The sequence below is a fragment of the Nerophis ophidion genome, linkage group LG01 (genome assembly GCF_033978795.1).
Source record: "Nerophis ophidion isolate RoL-2023_Sa linkage group LG01, RoL_Noph_v1.0, whole genome shotgun sequence".
NCBI lineage: Eukaryota > Metazoa > Chordata > Actinopteri > Syngnathiformes > Syngnathidae > Nerophis > Nerophis ophidion.
In genome coordinates, this window is record NC_084611.1 from 72,683,141 (window position 1) to 72,709,796 (window position 26,656).

Consider the following 26,656-nt stretch of genomic DNA (forward strand, 5'->3'; position numbering starts at 1 on the left):
TCTTATGTGTATTTTACAAAACGCGAAACCAGTGAAGTTGGCACGTTGTATAAATTGTAAATAAAAACAAAATACAATTATTTGCAAATCCTTTTCAACCTATATTCAATTGAATAGACTGCACAGCCAGGGTACTTAATGTTAGAACTGGAAAACATTGTTATTTTTTGCAAATATTAGCTCATTTGGAATTTGATGCCTGCAGCATTTTTCAAAACAGCTGGCACAAGTGGCAAAACGACTGAAAAAGTTGAGGAATGCTCATCAAACACTTATTTGGAACATCCCACAGATGCTCAGTCATTCACAAAAAAGGATAATGCGAGGGTCCCCTCTTTGTGAACAAATGCGTGAGCAAATTGTCGAACAGTTTAAGAACAACATTTCTCAACGAGCTAGTGCAAGGAATTTAGGGATTTCACTATCTACGATCCGCAATATCATCCAAATGTTCTGAGAATCTGGAGAAATCATTGCACGTAAGCGATTATATTACGGACCTCCGATCCCTCAAGTGGTACTACATCAGTGTGTATGGATATCACCACATGGGTTCAGGAACACTTCAGAAAACCACTGTAAGTAACTATAGTTTGTCGCTACATCTGTAAGTGCTTGTTAAAACTACTATGCAAAGCAAAAGCCATTTATCAACAACACCCAGTAACGTTGCCGGCTTCGCTGAAAAAGTGTTCTATGGTTTGACGAGTCCATATTTCAAATTGTTTTTGGAAATTATGGACGTCCGGATTGTTAAAGGCGTGAAGTTCAAATGCAAGCATCTGTGATGGTATGGGGGTGTATTAATGCCTAAGGCATGGGTAACTTACACATCTGTGAAGGCACCATTAATGCTGAAAGGTACATACAGGTTTTGGAACAACATATTTCCATTCAAGCAACGTCATCATGGACGCCCCTGCTTATTTCAGCAAGACAATGCTAAGCCACGTGTTACAACAGCTTGGCTTCATAGTAAAAGAGTGATGGTACTAGATGGGCTTGCCTGTAGTCCAGACCTTTCTCCCATTGAAAATGTGTGGCGCAATATGAAGCGTACAATATCACAACAGAGACCCCGGACTGTTATACAACTTAAGCTGTACATCAAGCTTCAAAAATTGTTCTCCTCAGTTCACAAACGTTTACTGAGTGTTGTTAAAAGGAAAGGCCATGTAACACGGTGATGAAAATGCGTCTGTGCCAACTTTTTCGCAACGTGTTGCTGCCATTAAATTTTAAGTTAATTATTTTTTGCAAAAAGAAGTAGTTTCCCAGTCCGAACATTAAATATCTTGTCTTTGCAGTCTATTCAATTGAATATAAGTTGAAAAGGATTTGCAAATTATTGTATTCATTTTTTATTTACGAATTACACAACATGCCAACTTCCCTGGTTTTCGGGTTTGTATTATGTATAAATCAGAAGATTCACATATCGCTTAGTCATGTCGTTGCACAAATTTGTACCGTCCCATTTATAAGAAATTATCAAAGCTCAAGTTGGAGTTGCATTTAGCAAACATGAGGTTAATAAACTTTTTCATAACCATTTATAAACGCTCCAAGAGAACACAATAAAATGATGTACACACAAATTATAGTTTATTTATTTGATGTATTCTGACTAAACCAGCCTATGCCACCTTTGTAAATATATAGCCTTAATACTACACATCCACTCACTTGGGCACACACAAAAACAATGACCGAGCTTAGCTATGGGGGCATGACATAGAAATAAGATAGAGATCATGGAAGGTGAAGCTGTCTGCGGGAGACAAGGGAGCAAAGAGTCATTATGTTGTCATGGAGACTGTTATAAAACACGGAAAGTCCAGTTGTAAGGCAGCCTCAATGTCAGAGGAGAAACTACTTTCTACGGACTCTAGTAAGTCCCTGTGCTAAAGTCTGTTTCAAATTAAGATCTGGACCATATTAATAATTTTACTGACGGCAGCAACTGTACCTCACAAAATAAATGATTCACAATAGTGTCTGCGAGAATTGGAAGACTGTGAGATGGCCCACCCACCAAAAAGGACATTTTTGTTTTGAGTCGTACTCCTTTGAGGTAGACAGGGATGAGGAGGGGTTTGTTGGTTGCTAGGTGATAAGAATGGCATTCCGTTATTTGTGCGGGCTGTGCTCAGAGAGCTGTGTGATGAGGGTTTAGCGGTACATTGACTGATTCTTAAAGGTTACTGCAAATACACTATATAGACAGAAGTATTGGGAGACTTCAAGTCCAAACCATGGCGCTTGTTTTGTGGATTGAGAAAATACATTTGTCTGACTTGGGGAGATGAAGAATTGAAGAATATTCTTGGCAAGGCAAAGCACGTTTATTTATACAGCACAGTTCATACACAAGGCAATTCAAAGTGCTTTACAGAAAATTAAAAGATGGCAAAAATATAAAATCAGATTTATTTACAAAAAACAATCATCGTAAAAACAATCATTATTAATTCATCAAAGAGTGTAGATAAAATAATTTCAGTTGTCATATGCATAAGTAAATAAAAGTGTTTTCAGCCTGGATTTGAACATTGCCAACGTTGAGGCGCGTCTCACATCTTCAGGAAGACAATTCCAGTTTTTAGGAGCATGAAACTGAAACATATTTTCACCATGTCTGGTCCTAACTCCAGGCACTAGCAAGAGACCAATCCCTGAGGATCTCAGGGCTCAAGATTGTATCGAATGGCTTCAACACGTCAGAGATGTACTTTGGTGCAAAATACTTATACACAAGGGGAGCGTTTTAAAGTCCATTCTCAGAGTAACAGGAAGCAAGTGCTGTGATCTACGTACTGGACTAATATGGTTGTAGTTCCTGGTTCTAGTTAGGACTCGAGCAGCAGCATTTTTTGTGTACCGCAGCTGGTCTACAGCTTGTTTAGAGAGCCCAGTGAGAAGGCCATTACAATAGTCTAACCTGCTGGAGACAAAGGCATGGATTAGTCTTTCTGAGTCTGATTTAGACATTGTTTTTCTGATTTTGGCAATGTTTTTAGGTGGTAAAAAGCTGCTGAAGTTATTGAACTAATGTGGTTGTAAAAGTTGAAGTAGTGTCCATTATTATTCCAATATTTTTAACCTGATTGTTAGGTTTCAGCGAGAGGGCCTCAATGTGACCAATAATAATTTCTCGTTGTTTCTGTGGGCCAAAAATAATGATCTCAGTATTGTCTGAGTTAAGTTGAATAAAATTTATTTGCATCCGAACACTGATCTGTTCCATGCAGGGACAAAGTGAATCAACAGGCCGACGTGCCGTCAGAGACACGCAGATCTGATTGTCATCTTTGTAGTTGTGATTGGACACATTGAAGCTGCATATTAGCTGACCTAGTGGCAGCATGTAAAAGTTGAACAATAGAGGTCCCAGTATTAATCCCTTCGAGTGGAAGTATGGTCCCTGCAAAACCCATATTAATTGATTAGGAGATGTACAGTATGTATTTTGCTACATTAGTGTATTTGTTTAGAATAAACACACATAATTATAGTAAATAACTGTTCTTTCTCCAGATGAGCAACAAGCGCTCCAACAGTTTTCGAAGGGCCATTCTGCAGGGGAGCCGGCAAATTAAAGGCAGCAGTCTCCGAGACGAAGTGGGTTTGGGTCTTTCTCAGCGCCTGGTCCGACACGTGGCTTACGAGACGCTGCCCCGTGAAGTTGATCGCAAGTGGTATTTTGACAGCTACAACTACTGGCCCCCACCCTGGCTAATCCTGACCATCACCGTTGTTGAGGTAAAGTTCTGTACTGTTGAAATGACGTATGTGTCTCTCAAAAGACCTAAACTGGGAAAGGAAAGCGTGACGTACTGTCTGTGTGTCGATACACCTAAAACTGCACACTTAGGGCCGATTTACTAAAGGTTTGCGTGGACTGAAACACCTGAAAACCTGATAGCACGCGCTAAGCTGATCTACTAATAATGTGCAAAGTGGATTGTGCCTGTTTGTTGAGCAGAATAAGGCGTGCAATTCAATTTGCGTGTCTGTTTTCATTAGTCGGCAAAATATGTGCTGATCATCAAAACACCTACAATACTGGGAGGAGAAAATACAAATCTAACTATTCAGCACACGCAATGTGATTTATTAACACTTATCACCGTTTTGCGAGCAATATTTAGCGCCTTATTAGCACGTGTCAGAATGACACGCAAAGTGACAGTTCCACACACGGCAGCTGGATCAACGTTCGCGCTTTACAGTCTGTCGATGGTCAGACGAGAATTCTCCGTTCTACATTTGTATGTCAACATTTTGGTGTACGGTCAGAAATAAAAATATTAAACATATCGTCTATTCAGCAATTTCCTTTTATAACTTTATAACTGCTGGATGACTTATGGAGATGATTAAATTTAATTCAATTGATGCAGGTTTTTTTTAATGTCGTAAAAATATATTACTATAATATACCTCCTACAAAAAAAGACGTCTTACCTTGTTCATTTCAATGCGTTTTAGTCATTCCAGACACACTATTGCACTGTTGTGACCCACAGCCTCACGCACAAAATGAGAAAGTTAAAGTACATTACTTACTGTATAAACTCTTTATAGGGCGCAACAAATGACAAGTCCGGCACATTCAATTTCATGGCAATGACTACAGTACTTCCTGACTACAGCAACCCACCTAGGACAAACTGAAATGAATGCATACTTGCAAGTGATATTCATACGTGTAAAAAGACACAATATAACAACCGGACAGCACAGCTAATTGTTACATAATTTTTTGATTTTATAGTCATACAAATGAACATTTATTATCACCATATGAACACACACAAAATTGCCAAAATTTGGTACTGTTGAGTTCCGGTATCAATTCCCAAGTATAGGTAATCAGTTGTGCATCGGTTCAAATGTGAAAGGTACCTATCCTTATATGTATCAGTCAACTTGGCGAGTGTTTTGGCTCTATTCACCCTATATCTTATTTACAACATGTCCGTCATTCGCATTGTGGTTAAAGGAATCTTTCTTAAAGGGTCAAGGGTACTCTTGGTGTACTGGCATGTAGGGGGAAAAAAAGCTATTAAAGTTTGACCCTCAAGTTGTACTGACTTGCAATTTCTCTCACAGCTCCATGCATTCTATAAAACACTCGGTGGAACTTAACAGCAGTTGGCTAATTCACCACAAAATTTGTTACATACCTTTAGGGACTGACAATTAACATTTGTGTAAACTTTGAGAACGATTGATTGCAAAACCGCCTTTGCAGTTTAGCAACTACTTGCCTACAAGTAATTGAGAATTTGTCTAATGAATATACAACTTTGAGGATATCTGTGTGTTTTTTGAGTCTTTTATAGCGTATTAATCCCCCCAAAATAAAGGGGTCGCTACAAATGCCATGAGTTGTATTGATTGTTTCATGACTGCAAATTACACTAAATTTAATTAGCGATAAATGTCAAATATACGTTCAACATTAACTACTATTCCTACCCAAATAATGTTTTTTTCCTAGATTTTTATTGTCACTTCCACTGTCTGTTTTTCCTCTCCTAGGTAGTTGTGTTCTTATATTATGGATGTCATCTGGACCGTCTAGTTCTGCAGGTGTCGAGCCCATCGTTTCTTAAGAGTCCTCTACCTTACCACCCCCAGCTCCGGGCTCAGGCCTGGAGGTACTTCAGCTATATTTTCATGCACACAGGGTGAGTTATATTAAGCTATTTTTTTTCCTGTTCCACATAAACATTTATTTTTAGTAGGAACGTTTGATTGGGTCTTTGCACTAAGCCTAAGGGCGCGCTCACGTCCGAGCCAGACCTGGGCCACATTATTAAATTAATACCTCTGACATTCAAACTTGTACATTACTGTAGAAAATTTGAATGAGCAATTTGGAATTCATCTATAAATATTTTGGAAAAATATGTTGGAAGTCACGCAGGGCATCAGCAAATCTTTTAAAGTACCAGTAAAGTGGGAAAAGCACGTCAACTATATATGCTTATTTGTTAAAGCATATCCAATTATATTTACAATCCGCAAAGTATGTGAAAATGTCACAAAATGCCGCAAATTCAGTCAGCCATTTTGAATATTCTGCTCCGGACATCATCGGGAATTTCTGTAGAATCTGCGTCACTGGCGCAACACTGCAGCACTCTGACCATGTTATTGAATCAGTTGTACTGGAAATACACAAACATTTGAAAGAGATGTGCTGTTCATACTTCACAATCATTATGTAAGACAAGAACACATATGCTTGGCTTTTTTAATGCATTGAAATCATTAATAAATAACAATTTAGACAACAGATTGAGGGTCCTCTGTTGCGCTCATTGTACTCTCTCTAAAAACATCCAGAAAGCCCCAACAATACTCCATTTACATGTTGTGGCCTGAAAATGAAATAAATATAAGTGATATTGTTTTTATAAGCGACAACGCAGATGGACTATTTTAGCGGCACATTGATAGCAGTGAGAAAATGCTATCTTACACTGCTATTGTTGACATACTATATGCCTTTACTTTGTCTCAAAATTGCTAAAAGAAATAATTCTACATTATACTTCATGCATCTCTCACCTGGTAGTAGACCAATGTAGCCATGGTCCGACAGGCTGGTCGACTTTCACATCCCAGAGGTGGCGAAAAAGACACAAGAAGACGCTTGTTACAGCAACTTGTTTTTAACCTTTTGTGAGGATTGTAATTGATTCTTCGTCTAAAGAAGATTTTGTGAGCGCCCCATCGTTCGGCATTCCAGCGAGAGTGGAAATATTAGAGTAAGTGTTTCTTATATTATGGTTTAATATGGTTATGTTGTATGTTTACTTACCAATGCTTTGGTTGCTAGTGTGACAATAAAGCTGCATCAGGGTAGCAGTTGGCTTTCTAAAACTTATTGCTATTCCTCTCTGTGTTTGAGCTCACAAATGTAAGATCCTGGATCATAGTTTTTCCCAAAATAATCATTGTTGGCTTTCACAAAGTCTGCTTGATTGGCATTGTTGTTGATGGGGAAGTTAAAGTTAAAGTACCACTATAAAGTACCACACGGCGGAGGAAACTCATTTCGGCCGCTTGTACCCGTGATCTTACCTTTCGGTCATGACACACTAGGTGTGGTCAAATTACCTTCTGCATTTGACCTATCCCCTTGTTCCACCCCCTGGGAGGTGAGGGGAGCAGTGAGCAGCAGCGGTGGCCACGCTTGGGAGTCATTTTGGTGATTTAACCCCCAGCTCCAACCTTTGATGATGAGTGTCATACAGGGAGATAACGGGTCCCATTTATATAGTCTTTGGTATGACTTGGCCAGGGTTTGATCTCACGACTTAAGGGATCTTTGGTTCCTAGCGCGATGTCTCGCAATCACGTCAGTGGCATTCATTGGTGTCATAAATCATACACATAGCATAGCTTCAATATAGAGACAACTTATTTTTCCATTTCTATTTTTAGGAAGTACGGTATTGCATTTCAGTTTTATGCCGAGGATTGCCAGATCTATTTTCCCATGGCACAAAATAACACGGTTCAACATCTCATTGACTGCCTGCACGACATCAAAGCCTGGCTTTCAGCTAACTTCCTGAGCCTAAATGAAGACAAAACAGAAATTATGTTGTTCGGTCCACGTCGCTCTCCCTCCCCCAACGTTGACCTCGGCATTCTGACCCCGTATCTCAGCGACTGTGTCACAAACCTGGAGGTAAAGTTCGACTCAGATTTTAAATTCGAAAAACAAATCACCAGCCCATCCATCATCTTCCGCTTATCCGAGGTCGGGTCGCGGGGGCAACACCCTAAGCAGGGAAACCCGGACTTCCCTCTCTCCAGCCACTTCGTCTAGCTCTTCCCGGGGGATCCCGAGGCGTTCCCAGGCCAGCCGGGAGACATAGTCTTCCCAACGTGTCCTGGGTCTTCCCCATGGCCTCCTACCGGTTGGACGTGCCCTAAACACCTCCCTAGGGAGGCGTTCGGGTGGCATCCTGACCAGATGCCCGAACCACCTCATCTGGCTCCTCTCAATGTGAAGGAGCAGCGGCTTTACTTTGAGTTCCTCCCGGATGGCAGAGCTTCTCACCCTATCTCTGAGGGAGAGCCCCGCCACACGGCGGAAGAAACTCATTTCGGCCGCTCGTACCCGTGATCTTATCCTTTCGGTCATGACCCAAAGCTCATGACCATAGGTGAGGATGGGAACGTAGATCGACCGGTAAATTGAGAGCTTTGCCTTCCGGCTCAGCTCCTTCTTCACCACAACGGATCGGTACAACGTCCGCATTACTGAAGACGCCGCACCGGTCCGCCTGTCGATCGCACGATCCACTCTTCCCTCACTCGTGAACAAGACTCCTAGGTACTTGAACTCCTCGTTGTTCAAAAAAGCTTTTATCAATTATGCCAAATAGCAAAAGTGATACCGCTTCTATCAGGACATGAGCTCAAGAAATTAATCCCCGCCTTTATCTCGAATCGTTTAGACTACTGCAATCCCCTGTATGTAGGCATTAGCCTGGGCTCCCTCGCCCGCTGCTGCTCGTCTGCTAACACAGACCCGCAGACGTGAGCACATCACCCCTATATTAGCGTCCCTTCACTGGCTCCCTGTGCGTTACCGAATCAATTTTAAACTCCTCCTATTTGTTTTTAAATGTCTAAACAACCTCGCGCCAACATATCTCTCCGACCTCCTTCAGCCTTACTGCCCCACTCGATCCCTAAGAACAGCCGATCAGCTGCTACTGACGGTCCCTGACACAAGGCTGAAGCTTAGAAGTGACAGAGCTTTCGCCGCTGCTGCTCCCAAGCTCTGGAACGACCTACCTCTGAGTGTTAGACAAGCCTCCTCTCTTCCTGTTTTTAAATCTCTCTTAAAAACATACTTTTATTCCTTGGCTTTTAACACTGATTGATATCCATCCTGCAATGGCGACCCATTATACACTTGCTGTGAACCTGTTTTTATGTTTTATTTATTCTATTTTATTTTATTTATTTATTTTTTATCATGTTCTGTTTGTGTTGTGTTGTGTTTGCTCGGTTCTCATTTTTAACCTGCCCATCGTACAGCACTTTGGCTACCCCTGTGGTAAATTTTAAATGTGCTGTATAAATACAGTTGATTTGATTTGATTCCACTCTACTGATACTTTAAGACCTCAATTCAGCGAGTATCAAAGGAATAACTCTACATATGTGTTGCTGCATATGTAGCACATATGATTATTTTTACAAAAATATGTTTTATTAATGTGACGCAGGAATATGGGAGACAAGCAAGTTTACCGGTAGTTGCATCGTGTGTAGACTTGCACTGCAATTGAAAAAACGAAGCAGAATCTGGGTTGAAATAAATTAACTCTGGTGATTGGTTGAGTGATATAGCCGTATTAACAGTTAGGTATAGTATTGGATCCCATAAATCAAAATGTTTGCTGTCTGAGCTGGAGATGTCCTTGTGTGTTTGGACTTTCCACCCCCAGTTGATCGATATCTCCTACTGTCTCCCTCCTGATCATCAAACGATCGCTCAGCTTGTCATTGTGGTGGGGATGCTGTGTTTATCACAAACTAAATAGATTATTGACGCTGTCTCACTGGAAAGGTTTGTGCGTGGGTGTTTGTTTGCTTGCTGTGAATGTGTGTGCTCATTTCTATCAGGATGCAACGGCTTTTTTTGTGTGTTTTCCACAAACAGAGGACTCCACTTTCAAGCAGTATCCCGGCCCTATTTGTTTTAGCATCACCATGCGACTGTGTCATTTAGCTCTAAACAAACATGAAATAGAGATGAAGGTCTAATTCAGACAGAGAACACAAGAAAATAAGTGACAGAGGAAGAGAGCTGCTGTGCTTTTGGATTTTGGACACAGCTGAGTTTTGTTTCTGCTGCTAAATAAGGACATCGTAGCAATGAAGGACACAGGGTACGTTTGTGAACTAATAATTCTCGTTCGAATATTTGCTACTACCACCAAGATCTGCACGTCCGGCGGCTCGGTGTTATCTGTAATTTATCTCCTGTTTTGAAGACCTGTTAGCACAAAGCTTTAACTGACATTAAAACCAGACTTCTGGAGCACAAAATTAAACAAAACAGACAAACTTGTTAAGAAATACGAATTGACTTTTTTCTGTTTCTTCTTTTTGTTTATTATGTTATTAATGACAAGAAGCTGCTTGTGAGTGCTTAAAACAAACAAAAGTATTTACAATATACTATTATATAAGTTTAAAGGGAACATTCATTTGATGGTTATGGACATATTACAAAGTGACATCACCACCTACTAGCCTGGCATGCTTATTACAACGTTTTCAATCATTTAAAAGGATTTTATCATGATTTTTTTGTACAACACTTCCTAGTGGTATGCATAACATGTAATGGTGGTTCTTTGGGGAAAAAATGTGCATAGATTTTGTTTTGCAAACCAATTTTTAGACCAGCAGTTAGTTTTGAGAGGCGGAGTTGTTAGATGCAAATTAACCTCTCCTCACCACGCCCCCTCCACCATCAGCTTTTTTTGTAGTTTTTTTTATCTTTCTGGGTTTTATTGGAGGAAGGAAGCCCGGCTGACGTACTGGAATTTTACACTGGCTAAGGTTAAACTTTGAGCGAGTCTAACTTTCTAATGCTAGATCCTGATGTATACAGTACATGTGTATACTGACAAAAAAAGGCTTTTTTTTTTCTGTATAATGTAAATAAGTCAGTCTACGGCTGCTTCAAGTTGTAAACAATAGAGTCTCAAGGCTATCAGATATGCTAGGAGCTGCCATGTGATTGTAGTAACGGATTATATAATTTACTTTCTATTGCCAAACACAATAGGCACTGATCCAGTGAAAAGTAATTTTTAGGAAAATTATTTTTTATTTTGCCAGAGGACGGTGATGCTATTGTCTTGCAGTAGAAGGCTGAGCTAGTTACACACCAACTCAAACTAACATTGCTAACCAATATTCACACATTTCAGGCTTAATGGCCTAAAATTTAAATTCCATATTTGTTCACAAAAAAAATTTATTCCAGATTTTTTAAGAACTAATCAATTAATCAAAGTTTAATTACATAGCCCTTTATCACAAATGTATCAAAGGGCTGCACAAGCCACAACAACATCATCGGCTCGGGTCCCCCAACAGGGTAAGAAAAAACCCCAACCCAACAGGAACAAAGAGAAACCTTGAAACGGACCGCAGATGCGGGGTGACCGATATAATGGATGCCGACTGGAAACCTTTGCATACAGGATAACTCAAAACAAGTTTTTATTTTATCTGTCAAAAACTATTAGTTTTAAATGAATCACTCTATATTACTCTTAGCCAAATTTGAATTTGGATGATGTTGTTTTTTTAGACCAGATAAAAATTTTACTTTTTATTGAATCATTTTCAAATGATTAAATTAAGAACTTCCCTTTGGAAGCTTATGTAGCCAGCACCTCCAAGTCCGAGTCCATGGTTCTCGCCCGGAAAAGGGTGGAGTGCCATCTCCGGGTTGGGGAGGAGACCCTGCCCCAAGTGGAGGAGTTCAAGTACCTAGGAGTCTTGTTCACGAGTGGGGGAAGAGTGGATCGTGAGATCAACAGGCGGATCGGTGCGGCGTCTTCAGTAATGCGAACGTTGTATCGATCCTGTGGGGAAGAAGGAGCTGAGCCGGAAGGCAAAGCTCTCAATTTACCGGTCGATCTACGTTCCCATCCTCACCTATGGTCATGAGCTTTGGGTCATGACCGAAAGGATAAGATCACGGGTACAAGCGGCTGAAATGAGTTTCCTCCGCCGGGTGGCGGGGCTCTCCCTTAGAGATAGGGTGAGAAGCTCTGCCATCCGGGAGAAACTCAGAGTAAAGCCGCTGCTTCTCCACATCGAGAGGAGCCAGATGAGGTGGTTCGGGCATCTGGTCAGGATGCCACCCGAACGCCTCCCTAGGGAGGTGTTTAGGGCACGTCCAGTCGGTAGGAGGCCACGAGGAAGACCCTAGGACACGTTGGGAAGACTATGTCTCCCAGCTGGCCTGGGAACGCCTCGGGATCCCCCGGGAAGAGCTAGACGAAGTGGCTGGTGAGAGGGAAGTCTGGGCTTCCCTGCTTAGGCTGCTGCCCCCGCGACCCGACCTCGGATAAGCGGAAGATGATGGATGGATGGATTTGGAAGCAGTACTTCTGCTAGAATAGATTACTTTTATTAACCAAAATGTAGAATTGCACATTTTGCATGTAAATAAACAATCTCCAACATCAATAAAGTGCAAACTTTAAACTTCTGTCTTGAATAAAACACTTCTGTCAATAAAAATTTTGCATTATACATTGTATCCAAATAAAATATGAAGTAAAGCATTGAGAGGACCAAAGTTTTTTTCAGTAAGTGGATAAAGTAAAGACAGCCTTTTTCATTAACACATCTTGGCGGTGTGTAGGGCAACTACTTGAGTGATCGTTCTACGCATTGTGCTTCTTTCTCATCACACATGGCATCATCAAACATGCCGGTGTAAATGGTTGCACCATAGTAAAGTGAATATTAGTCCGGAGTTCGATGTTGCGTCTTGTTCGACATGAAAGAGTTGTATTTTCCACGCTTGGCTGGAGACTTCGGTAGTTTCAGATGCTGTTTGTTGTGTTGCTACCTTTTTAAAACAAACTTTGCAACGTGCAGTCACTTGTTCCATGCCTGCTGCCGCAAAACCAAAGTACTGACAACACTTTTCGCTTCTGTGGAACAAACGTCTTGCTCTTGTTAGTGTTAGCAATAGCCATGTTTTTGCCATGTGTACCATGAAGGAAGTAAGGGGACGGCAAAAGTTAAGGAAGTTCCTGAGGGGCAAAATAATGCTGGAGCAAGCATTTTTCTTTCTTAAATCATCTGCAACAAAAAACTTGAATATATCGATATATCGCCATGGTCCAACACATTTTTACTTACCAGTTCATTGTTTCCTCCATTGCCATCAATAGTAGTCAAAGAGCCCCCCATAAAAAGTATTTTAACCTTTTGTGAAAGTTTGTAAGTGAAGCAGGACTCTTGGCACACACTCGAAGTAACTTCTTCACAGTTGAAGGCACATTGCTGAAAAACAAAAAAACTAAATACTTCTTCAGATCAGACTGGAGGTTCAAATTTAGTGTCCTATGTTGGGTAATACAACCAATAACAGCATTTTTGTTCTTTGAGTCTAAGCTTGGCCATTTTGTCGTTGAAACTACAGATGCGCGCATGAACTAACAAGCAAGGCACACGCAAGGCAGTCTGGGTAGATTTATACCTTATATGGATATTCCGCTGACGATGTTCCCAATTAGTGACATCACCATTTGTGCACATTCCAAATGAACCGTTTGGAGGACGTAGCTAAGAAGGCAAGATTGTTTTATAAATCTCCACGCAATGCATTTATGCTTTGATTTAAAATTTACAGGACTTAAGCAGATCCCAAATGCAGAAATGCAGAAAGTAACAATAGGTAAAAAGAAGTTTGTTTTGCATAATAGGGCCCCTTTCAAGTATTCAATTTTCTACAGTGGCCATCAGTGGCAAATGCACAACAACAACCAAAATTACTCCACACTTCCAAAACACATGCAACTTGAAAGACACAACAATGTCCAAAAACACACAAACTGCCAAAATATTTGTAATTTCACAAAACACAACACACGGATGCGAAAACACCGTTCATTAAATCGATATCTGTATAATACTGGTTTAAAAAAAGTTGAATGAAAACAGAAAATATACTTTCTTACTCCGTAAACTTTCTTTATGGCTCTGGTAGGACTTGCTTCCTAGTAGCTATGGAGGGCCAAATGGGATAAAATTGAATAAACAATCAATCAATCAATCAATCAAATTTTATTTATACAGCCTTTAATCACAAATGTCTCAAAGGGCTGCACAAGCAACAACAACATCCTAAGCTCAAATCCCACATCAGGGCAAGAAAAACTCAACCCAATGGGAACAACATGAAATCCTGGAAGGGACCACAGATGTGGGGGATCCTCCCCCTTGGGTGACCGGTGCAAGTAGATACGGTTATTAATATCAGTCCATTCCAAAGTGGGGCCAGCAGGAGATCCTATTGCATATAGACAAGTCGGGGCGCTTAGACAGCACCGATTGATGCATAAGGAGTAGTTCACCCTGGGTTCCGACTTCATAATGTTAAAGACCAGTCCATTGGGAGGCCAGCAGGGGATCATTATGAATGTATCCAACTGATGCACGGATGAGTGGTCCACCCCTGGTCCCGACTTGGAACAGCCACTGCCTCCTCCGTGGAGGCTGATCCGTGGTCACCTGATAACCTCTCCACAGAGGAGAGGGGGGCAGAGCAAAGAAGGGAAACGGCGGATCAACACGTCTAAAAAGGGGGTTCTATTTAAAGGCTAGAGTATACAAATGAGTTTTAAGATGGGACTTAAATGCTTCTACTTTTGGTAGCATCTCTAAATGTTCATTAAAGCAGTGGTTCTCAACCTTTTTTCAGTGATGTACCCCCTGTGAAAATGTTTTTAATTCAAGTACCCCCTAATCAGAGCAAAGCATTTTTGGTTGAAAAAAAAGAGATAAAGAAGTAAAATACAGCACTATGTCATCAGTTTCTGATTTATTAAACTGTATAACAGTGCAAAATATTGCTAATTTGTTGTGATGTTTCTGTAACTATTTAGAAAAAAAGATATAAAAATAAAAAAAAACTTGTTGAAAACTAAACAAGTGATTCGATTATAAATAAAGATTTCTACACATAGAAGTAATCATCAACCTAAAGTGCCCTCTATTGGGATTGTAATAGAGATCCATCTGGATTCATGAACTTAATTCTAAGCATTTCTTCACAAAAAAAGAAATCTTTAACATCAATATTTATGGAACACGTCACAAAAAATCTAGCTGTCAACACTGAATATTGAATTGTTGCATTTCTTTTCACAGTTTATTAACTTACATTCATATTTTGTTGAAGTATTTTTAAATAAAAATATTCATTAAGGATTTCTGAATTGTTGCAATTTTTAGAATACTTAAAAAAAAAATCTCACGTACCCCTTGGCATACCTTCAAGTACCCCCAGGGGTACGCGTACCCCCATTTGAGAACCACTGCATTAGAGTACTGGAGCCCTAATAGAAAACACTCTTAAGCCCGCAAACTTTTTTTGTGCTCTGGGAAACACGGATAAGCCAGATTTCTGGCCAGGACAGATGGTACAATACAATTAGCAAAATAGGATGGCGCTAGACCCTTTATTATTTTATACGTAATTAGTAAAACCTTAAAGTTGCATCTTAAGTGCACAGGAAGCCGGTGCAGGTGAGCCAGTACAGGCGTAATATGATCTAAATGTATTCTTCTTGTCAAAAGTCTAGCAGCCGCATTTTGTACCAACTGTAGTCTTTAAATGCTAGACATGGGAAGACCCGAAAATAATACGTGACATTAATCGAGACGAGACGTAAAAAACGCATGAATAATGATCTCAGCGTCGGTAGTGGACGAAATGGGATTAATTTTGTGCAGCCCTTTGAGACACTAGTGATTTAGGGCTATATAAGTAAACATTGATTGAATTTTAGTGATATTATAGAGATGAAAGAAGGATGTTTTTGTAACACTCTTAATTTATGACTCAAAGCAAAGAGTTGGGTCGAAGGTAATACCCAGATTCTTTAGAGTCGCCTTGTGTAATTGTTTGGTTGTCAAATGTTAAGATGGTTTTATTAAAAATAGATGCGGGTTATCGGGTTACCGATAATCAGCATTTCTGTTTTCTTAGCGTTAAGATGCAAAACGTTGTTGGACATCCATTGTTTAATTTCATTAGGACGTGCCTCCAGGTGACCACAATCTGGCGTGTTGGTCAGCTTTAGGGGCAGGTAGAGTTGGGTGTCATCAGCATAACAGTGAACGCTAACACCGTATTTACGTATGAGGTCACATTGCGGCAGCATATAGATGCTGAAGAGTGCAGGGCCAAGAACCGAACCCTGGGGAACTCCACACGTTACCTTTACATAGTCCGAGGTCACATTGTTATGGGAGACGCATTGCATCCTGTCAGTAAGAAAGGAGTTCAACCAAAAAAAAGGCTAAGTCCGACATACCAATATATGTTTTGATAGGTTTTAATGGAATGTTATGATCGACGGTATCAAACGTAGCGCTAAGATCAAAGAGCAGCAACATAGATGACGCATCAGTATCCATAGTTATCAATAGATCATTAGTCTTTTTTGTGAGGACTGTCTCCGTAAAGGGACTTGCCCTAAAACCAGACTGAGAGGATTCACAGAGATTGTTAGATGATAAGTGTTCATTTAGCTGCTGTGCAACAATTTTTGCCGGATTACCATGAGGTCAGGATCGAGGTTAGGTTTTTTGAGCGGAGGTTGAATACCAGCTTTTTTGAATGCTAGGGAAACAGTGCCAGAGGAAAGTGATAAGTGTATAATATTTAGCACTGATGGTCCTAGATTAAAGTGATAAGTTTACCAGGAAGTGGGTCAAGTAAACATGTTTGTTTTGTCCCATTTACAAGTCGCAGGAGATCTATATCTTCAAAAAAAGAGATATTATTTTGGAGGACAAAATTTGTCGTACATACATTCGTATCTGCGTTAAGAGAACCCAGTTGTAGCTGAGAGGTGCTGTCTTTAATCTCCTTTCTAATGAGATAAATTTTCTTGGTAAAGAAATGTATAAAGTCGTCAGCTGAGTGGGTGGAGCTACTGGGAGGAGTCTCATTAGGGGTTGGGGATGCTACTGTACTGAACACATATTTAGGATCGGATCGTTTTTAATGAGGCGGATGAGATTGGAGTAGTAATTGGTTTTAGCTAAGCTAAGCGCGTGTTTATAAGTTGTTAAACTATCACTCCATGCTTGATGGAAAACCACAAGTTTATACATTTTTAAACCATTATTAAAATCAATCCAATCAACAATCAAAATGTATTTATATAGCACTTAATCACAAGTGCCTCAAGGGGCTTAACAAACCACAATGACATTCTCGGATCTGAACCCACATCCGGGCAAGAAAAAACTCAACCGAATGGGAACAATGAGAACATTTGTGAGGGACTGCAGATGTGCACATTAATATGTTAAATCATGAATATTTTTATGAATATTAAAATAATTAGGTCATGAAATAATTAATTAAATGATAAACTGATTTATTGGTTAAAGGCCTAGTGAAACCCACTACTACCCACCACGCAGTCTGATAGTTTATATATCAATGATGAAATATTAACATTGCAAGACATGCCAATACGGCCTTTTTAGTTTACTAAATTGCAATTTTAAATTTCCCGGGACTTTTTTCTTGAAAACGTCGCGTAATGATGACGCGTACGCGGGACGTCACGTGCTGTTATGAATATGAGCGCTGCACACACACACAGCTAAATGTCGTCTGCTTTAACTGCATAATTACACAGTATTTTGGAGATCTGTGTTGCTGAATCTTTTGCAATTTGTTCAATTAATATTGGAGCAGTCAAAGTAGAACAATGGAGTTGGGAAGCTTTAGATTTTAGCCACACAAACACACGGTGATTCCTTGTTTAAAATTCACGGAGTTGAAACTTTACTATGGATCACAGCGGACATGGATCCCGACCAGTTGTCAACCAGCAGGTTTCGGTGAGAAAATTTTGGTTAAAAAGTCGCCTCTTACCGGATATCAGCTGAGCTTGCGCCTCCCGTACAGCTGCCGTCGACTTCCCCATGACACTGCGCGTCAGTCAACACACGGCCGTGGACACACCCTTCCGACTATCAGGTACTGTTAAACTCACTAAAACACTAGTAACACAATAGAAAGATAAGGGATTTCCCAGAATTATCCTAATAAATGTCTCTAAAAACATCAGAATCCGTCTCAATGTAACGCGATTGCAATCGTGTTTTTTTATTTATTTAATTTTTTAATTTTTTTTTTCTAGTCCGTCACTATCAATATCCTCAAACACAAGTATTTCATCCTCGCTCAAATTAATGGGGAAATTGTCGTTTGCTCCGTCCGAATAGCACTTTTTGTAGAGGCTCCCATTATAAACAATGTGAATAGGTGAGGAGCCATCACACGGGTGACGTCATCGTCTGCGACTTCCGGTAGAGACAGGGCTTTTCTCCAGTTGCGAACTTTATCGTGGATGATCTCTACTAAATCCTTTCAGCAAAACTATGGCAATATCGCGAAATTATCAAGTATGACACATATAATGGAACTGCTATCCTGTTTGAATAAGAACATCTCATTTCAGTAGGCCTTTAAATAACTACATTTAATTTGTCATTAAATAAATTAATTATACATTTATGAACACATTTATGTGCTTAATACAGATTAAACTTAATTATTGATAGATTTAAGTAATTATTTAAAGATTTATTTAATTCTGTCCCATTTTACCCTCAATAGTTAACTTCTGGTTTAATTGTAAGTCTGTTGTTTTCCCCATGTTACATGTGCTTTGGCGGTTTGCGTGTGTTTTGGACGTCGCAATCCGTTTGCCGCTGTCAGCCACCGTAGACAAGGGAGGGCTTTCACGCATTTAAACTCGTCATTGTTCATGGTCTATGTGTGTGTAACAGGATTGAACACCTCAGCCTGAACATGGCCATGCAGCTGCTGGTAGGAGTCCCCCTAGAAATGGTGCACGGAGCCGCCAGGATTGGACTCGTCTACGTGTGCGGAGTTCTGGCAGGTGGGCTGGGAGACAAGAGCACATATTAGAGGACAATTTGCATCCATATTTGCTGATATTTACACACAGATCCTGAGACAATAATCACACACACAAGTTTTCACTTTTCAAATTTAGCGTTTGCTTGTTGTGTGTTTTCTATTCCGTTAGCAGCAGCCTATCAGGATCCATTTAGTTACGTAAAGAATCAAACATGTGTTTGATTGTGTGGCCTTCTGGGCAGATGGCTTTGTGTTTGTGTTTCTACCAGCTGTGGAGGGATCCTGGAGGTTGTACAATGTCCATTCAAACCCCCCACATTTCCCTTCAGTGCGTGTACAAAAAGGGCACACACACAAAAAAAAATTGACTGACGCAAAAAGGGAGATTAATTTGTATTATTTTAATGACACTATAGTCTCCACATCCGTCCGACTTAAAGGGGACCTATGATGAATTTCGTCTATTTTAAATTATGAATGTTACAATGTTGGATACTCGTGTTAAATAATGACCAAGTATCAAATCATGAGATTCATTTATTTTGGTTTGAGCTTGCACATAGTTTCGGATGCCTCTATTGACGGTGTTTTGCATTCTGGCTTTGTCGTGGACGCATTTATCGAGACTTTAAGTTAAGCTCTCAGCCAGAGTGGGAAAACTTTTTATTGCAGAGTCTGAATTGATGGGCGTACCTTAAATTGTGACCGGGTGAATCTGTTACTAAAGTTTATTTTCGACAGTGGCGGGGGTAAACATAGCAGCGATGACTTCAAGATATATATCCAAACAGTAAAAATATCAAAAAAGATACATTCTGATACTTTTGGAGAGGGTGTGGCATGGTTTCATTTGCAATCTGGAAACACATATACAATCAAACATCTTGCAGAAAGACTGCTGCTACATTCCTGAAAGTGTTTCGCGACCAGCAGGCACTCAAATAAGCACCCGACGGTGCAATAAACAGAAAAATACACAAAACTACCCCAAAAAATTACTCATTACCCTTATTTTGCCAAACTCTTCAATTAGCTTTGGACCAACAATCACAAAGAAATCATGACTTTTGTGTGAAAAATGTCAACTGGGGTGGCTGCCTCCATTGTATGTGTATTTTCTCATTATCTATTATTCTTACTGATCTTTTTTTTGTAACATGCTCAGTGAATAGGTGCACTTTTGTAGTTATTTCCCCATATTTCTGCACAATCGCTCATATATGGTAACTCCGGCGAGCAGTAGAGAATATGGAGTGCTTTCTGGTCCGTAAAATATTTTCCTTTTTTAATAAGATTTCCAGTTAATTTTATCATCTATTATTACACCCAAAATGGTTTAATTTACTTTACTTATTTTTTTCAGCTGTGCTCCTTTTGGGCCGTTGTAAAACACTTTTCCACCACTTGCAGCAGTAATGACAATCTCAAACAAACAGAAGAAGTCTGTCGCTAAAGTTACAGAGAAGTTTCTTCAGTGCAAAAATTATGACTAAAGTGGTGAATCTGTTTTCATTTGGAGTTTACTTGTATTGATAGTCTAGTTACATGTTTTTTTGTTAATTGAATTGAATTATTTTAGCACACCATAGGTGTATGTAAATTAATTTGTTGTCAGTTGTTTGAGTCCCTACTTTATTTTTCTATTCAGCCTGACATAAGACTCAATTGTATGTGTTAAATAAATAATCTTTGTGATTACACATGGTTTCATACAAGGTTGTAAACTGCAAGTAAGTTAGACGTATTACCAAGAGTAACATTACTATTCAGTGTTAATAGTTAAGTGGGCCCAGGTCCGATCTGTTGTAGAAAAATGGGTCAAAAAAGGTAAAAAAAAAAACCCTGATCTACACGAAACGGAAGTGTTTTATATCATTTCAAAGGTTACCCTTTAAGATAAAATCGTTAACAGGTTTTGCGCAAATAAATTACGTGCATTTCAGTAAAACATTTTAAAAATGTTCTTAAGTGACATAATGATTCTGACAATAACATTGCATTTGTGTCCAAATGTTGGGGCTGTTTTTAGGTTAAATTAAATTATGCAAGCGACTCATACCTTGTGATAGATCATGATTAATCCTAATTCAAAAGTGTGATTAATCTGATTTTAAAAATTATCATTTGAGATCACATATATATATATATATATGTATATATATATATATATATATATATATATATATATATATATATACACACTAAGGGAGATGGATGTTTATTGTTATTTTGACACTATTGTCTCCACATCCTTCCTTCTTTACTGCGACCTATCGTATGCATGTTCGAAATAAACTGAAACTGAACTGAACTGCACAATGCCATACTCTAGTCTCATATATGTGTGTAGGCGTGTGTGTTTTACTAAAGTAGTGGAAGCACAAATTTGTAGTATACAAAATGATGCATTGAGACTTTGATTAGTATTCATGAAAATCGTCTCAATCTCTCAATTTCTCCAATGGTGTGTGTGTGTGTTATGTGTGAGTGCAAGGGGTCAGCATCGACCCCCCCACTGTGTATACCAGCTGAAGTGGCCCACACAGTATTAGGCTGCCAGTGAAATGAGGAGGAAATGCAGCATAAATCAGGCACATTAACATACAGGCGCACCGAGACACACACGTCGGGGTTTTAATTAGATATCGACCACCATTGAAGGGAGGGGACCTGTTCTATTGATTCTGATGTTTTTGGTTCATTGTGTCTGGCTGGAAATGATACTTCCTTTCAGACTGTTTGGAATCAAGCGGCTCAACGTGATAGAAAGCACACAAGCGTAAATGTGTCATCACAGCTGATTTTATGATCCTCTGGAACGAAGGGGAGATAGTATTACCCTAATGACGTTTACTATTGAAATCCCATTACTAATTTATATTACGCTTTGACAGCTGAATTCATTGTACAGTAGCAAAATGTAATGGAACAAGTTTGTTTAAGGGTATTAAAAGAAGCAAATATTGAATATAGAGTTTATTTAAAGATCAATACCACCATTATTCCTAAAAATGTATGTCTATTTTGAATATGACAGAATGAGACATGGACTGTCACAGTAGTTATTAGTTTTTTCACTGATTCATAATTTGACATTAGTTATGTGAATAATTTGTGTTGTTTTATAATTGTCTTTATTCTATATCCATGTATAAAAAAGGCCTGTCTGAGAAAAATCCAAATGAGCAAGGTGGATAGACTCAGAAGCTCAGCTGGCACATGAGGGGGTTGTCAAAGTTCAGAGGTCAGGTAATGAGTCATTGAGGGGTTATTGACCCTCTTGGTGCGACACACATTGATGAATTAACGTGCATGTTGACAGCTGAGTCTTGGGAAGTAAACAATAGGAGATGATAATAACACGTTAAATTAGCATTTGCCTCCCATTTGTTTCCATTAGTTTTTTTTAATGAAAATATCAAAGTTGAGGTTGGATTTGTTTATGTTAGAAGAAGAAAAAAGCAGGTCTTATTGTGAATGTTGAGAGTAATTCAAGAGAATGAGGCGCACTCAAAAAGAAGAACATGTTGGGTTTAATTAACGTCTAGCCGTTGATCACTTAATAGTTTGCTTAACCACCATCAATACAATTTGTGAAATCTAACATTAGTTTTAGTCTACTTTTTTTATTTTCATAGTGCTGTCAAAATATAAATTTTTGCATATTGTATTAATCAGACTTTTGGATTAATCACAATGAATTACTTGCTTGGGTAATTTAAATTCACTTTGAAAAATTACAATATTTCGACACAAATGGAGTGCTATAGTGAAACTGTCATATAAAAATGTGTTTACTTAAATGCATATTGTAACAGTGTATAATGAAGTGCACATTTCAAACAATTCTGCAATTATATTACAAATAAAGTGCTGATGTACACCAATAGATAATGTACTGTACAATAATTACCTTGGTTTTATCTAAAGTCCCGTCGGAGTGTATTTTGAAATGAAATATACCACATATGCCTTTCTCAGCTTTGCACTGGTGTATGCAATGACTTGATCATGGACGGTATAAGTAAACATCCACAGGCGATTAAGGTAAAAGAGTTTATATATGACAATGCAATTTTTTTGTGATTTATCTCATGCATTAATGTGTTAACTTTGACGGCCCTATTGTTTTGGGTTATTACAGTATACTGTAGGACAGTAGTACCTCTACTAAGCTTAAAAGGTTCTTTTATGGAGCTCTTCACTCAAAACACTTGTATTTCCAATCAGTATTGCCTATTGAAATTATTTCAAAACAATTTAATTGGTGCTTGGCTTGCCCACATCAGCACAATTTGAACATGTAACATGCCCTGTTAAAGTAAAAAATATTAGATAAGTAAAATTGAATGAAAAACAATACAATAGAATGTACTACAAACAACTACAGTAGTCTTACGAAGTAATGTAATAACAATTGACCTTAGAGAGATGAACTTTTATGGTATATGCTTCAGCTTCTTTTCCATTAAACACACCATCAGCAGCCTATGCTTATTTTAATGCATAAATTTAAACTGTTTTGGTATTATTTCAACGTCCATTGCTGGCATTATCGACTCATACTGCTTCAGTGTGGCGCAGACTAGCAGTGCTTCGCCGCCTTTGCCAAGTTGGCTACACGCTCACTCATGTTTTTTGAATATTTTGTTCCTTAATTAAATGAATGTCATCCACTTCATCTCAGAACTGTCCTTTAACACTTACTTTGTTTTCAGTGGTTTCTGTATTTTATCTATTTGAATTAGGACAGTACATAATAATCAACGTGCCAAAAAGAAAACAGTTTAAACTTAAATATACTGGAATCTAGAGAATCGAGCTTCCCTTAGAAGTGTAAAAAATAGTGCAGGTAAGCACGTAACACAAACTGTCGAAAATATGAGGCCAATGCGGAGAAAAAATGTGAAACAACAAGTTGTCATAATTTCATTAACAAGAGCATATAAGCGCCCATTTAGACCCAGGGGTGGGTACACCCAACCTGACAGGATATATAACACAGTGGCACTCTCACATGAGGAAAAGCCACATAGTTTGTTTCTAGTTCAACAGCATGAATCAGTGCAGATGTTTTATTTTTGTAAGAAAATATATCTGGATGAGGTTATCTGACCTGTCATGTGTCTGATCACCGCAGGGTCTCTGGCAGTGTCCGTCACCGACATGACAGCTCCCGTGGTCGGCTCATCTGGCGGCGTGTACGCCCTGGTCTCTGCACACCTGGCCAATGTCGTCATGGTAGTTTTTGTCCTGAGTCTGTGCATGAATCCGTGTGTGGATGATTAGAACATCACTCATCCATCCTCATAGCGGTGTCTTTTAGGGCCCAGCAGGTGCAGCTCTATCTGCACGTGCCATACATTCCTGGGCATTTTGTGATGTCAAAAGAAAAGCATGCTTTTATTCTTGGTTGTGACAAACATCCTTATACAGTATATTCTCCGTCAAATATTTCTCTCTTTTTTTTCAGAATTGGTCTGGTATGAAGTGTCAATTTAAATTATTCCGGATGGCCATGGCTCTGGTGTGCAGTAAGTCTAATTATACACTCCCCTTTTTGACCTCCTATTACTTTTTACCTTGTATTTGGAAACAAATCCAGTCTAAGTCCAGAACAAGCAACATAACATTTCCATAAATTGACTGTTTAAATAGACAATTGTGGTTCTCTCTTACAGTGGTTTTTTTTGGATAGACAATGGAACCTTGATTTATGAACTTAATTGGTTCTTGAACAGGGTTTGTAAATAAAATGGTAGTTTTTGAAGCAAATGTTTCCATAAGAAACAATGTAAACATGAGTGATGGATTCAAGCCTCATATTTTAGTAAAGGTTTGTACGCAATATAATATATATATAATAATATACACAGACAAATAAATTGGTGGTCCAAAAGGAGTTTTGAAAGGCTGAAATCATGGGTATCACAGCACCATATGAATAATATTACCTTGAGCAACACAATGAACACTACACTTTTGTTATAATTAAGCTTAAGTTTAGCGGATTAAACAATTTTACCATCATTAAAACAAATCAATTTAAAACCCTTTCAATATTTCATCGCCAACACACAAGGTGTGGTGAAATTATTTTTCTGCATTTGACCTATCACCCTCACCCCCTGGGAGGTGAGGGGAGCAGTGACCAGCAGCGGTGATTTAACCTCAAATTCCAACCCTTGATGCTGAGTGCCAAGCAGGGAGGTAACTGGTCCCATTTTTATAGTATTTCGTATTACTCAGGGGTTTGAACTCACAACCTCCGGATCTCAGGGCGGACATTCGAACCACAAGGTGTGTGTGACAATCATTGGTACTTTAACTTTAACTTTAACATGGGTCTGAACTCACAATCTTGTGCTTTAAAATTTCAAGTACTAGTGACGCCACCGGAAATGTGTATTCATATTCGAATCAGTGCATGACGTGGCCAGGAATACTTTTGGGATAGAATTTTATAGGAAGCGCCTTGTCATTTACCTTTGACATGCACTTATTCACACAAAACGGGGTCCCTCCCCAGACATCACTACGCATAGGGCGTGTTGTGCATTTATGTCGGGGCGGTACATTATCTCTATTCAAATAAAACCAACATTAGGTAAATCAGTATAGTTCAATGTTAACGTTATGTTGACCGCACATTTTCGATCAGATAATGTATAAAGTAAAAGTGGACTTCATTGCGCTACATTTTCTGAAGTTGCAGCAGGCTGTGCATGACCAAAGGTCGTATATTGAGAGAGGATGATCTACAGCATGGTGATGTACATCACACAACATATCCGACAAACCCCAAAACAAGTGAAGTTGGCACGTTGTGTAAATCGTAAATAAAAACAGAATACAATGATTTGCAAATCATTTTCAACCTGAATAGACTGCAAGGACTAGATTAGGGGTTCTTAACCTTGTTGGAGGTACCGAACCCCATTAGTTTCATATGCTCATTCATAGTGAAAAATAAAACGTTTTTTTTTTTTTAATTCAAAACAAAGTTATGTGTTTTGGGTAAGACTTTAGTATGGAGAACATCTTCTAAGTAACAAAGACTTAATTTAGAGGTTTTTGGTCACTAGTGGAACATATTCTAAGAAACTTAGTTTGGAGTTATTTGGTTAGGGTTACGGTCACGGTTAGGGTTATAATGAGGCCATGCCGAATAAAGCATTAATAAGTACTTTATAATGACTAGTTAAGAGCCAATATGTTAATAATTTGCATGTCAATAAGCAACTAATTAATGGTGAATATGTCCCCCATACTAAAGTGTTACCATGTTTTTTTTACTGGTGCACAAAATGAACCGTGCATGAACATCACCTTGTTCAAAGAACAAAACTGACACTAAACTCACGATAGACTAAATAAACTCACAACAAATTACACACCTGTAAATCAGTGTGACTACTGCATTGGCCGTATCCGTAATACGCCGATAGGGAGAAGTTTTTATTGAGACGATGAGTCGGGTGTGTTTTGACCTCTGCCGAACCCCTGAGGCCGACTCACCGAACCCCTAGGATTGGATCGAACCCAGGTTAAGAACCACTGGACTAGATACTTAACATTTGAACTGGAATACTTAGTTATTTTTTGCAAATATTAGCTCATTAAAATTTGATGACTGCAACATATTTCCAAAAAGCTGGCACAAGTGGCAAAAAAGACTGAGAAAGTTGAGGAATGTTCATCAAACACTTATTTGGAACTCCTTCGTTTGGAAAGGAGCCAGCCTAGGTGGTTCAGACATCTCGTGTGGATGCCTCACGAGCGTCTCCCTAGGGTGGTCCTCGTTGCAGGTCCCTCTGGGAGGAGACCCCGGGGCAGGCCAAGGACCAGATGGGGAGATTACATCTCCTCTCTGGCCGGGGAACGCTTCGGGATCTCCAAGGAGGAAGTTGCTAATGTTGCTTTGGAGAGGGAAGTCTG

General features: G+C 39.2%; 1 protein-coding gene across 3 annotated transcripts in view; it reads left to right on the top strand.

Moving 5' to 3' along the window:
* Positions 1 to 26,656, top strand: part of rhbdl3 (rhomboid, veinlet-like 3 (Drosophila)) — a 99,854-nt gene that overhangs the window by 68,155 nt on the left and 5,043 nt on the right. For all 3 annotated transcript variants that reach the window (XM_061910669.1, XM_061910677.1, XM_061910684.1), the window contains 5 exons: positions 3,538 to 3,762; positions 5,548 to 5,696; positions 18,625 to 18,737; positions 23,859 to 23,959; positions 24,192 to 24,252. In XM_061910669.1, the coding sequence (XP_061766653.1) occupies positions 3,538 to 3,762; positions 5,548 to 5,696; positions 18,625 to 18,737; positions 23,859 to 23,959; positions 24,192 to 24,252 (649 nt within the window). The remainder of the gene's footprint in view (positions 1 to 3,537; positions 3,763 to 5,547; positions 5,697 to 18,624; positions 18,738 to 23,858; positions 23,960 to 24,191; positions 24,253 to 26,656) is intronic.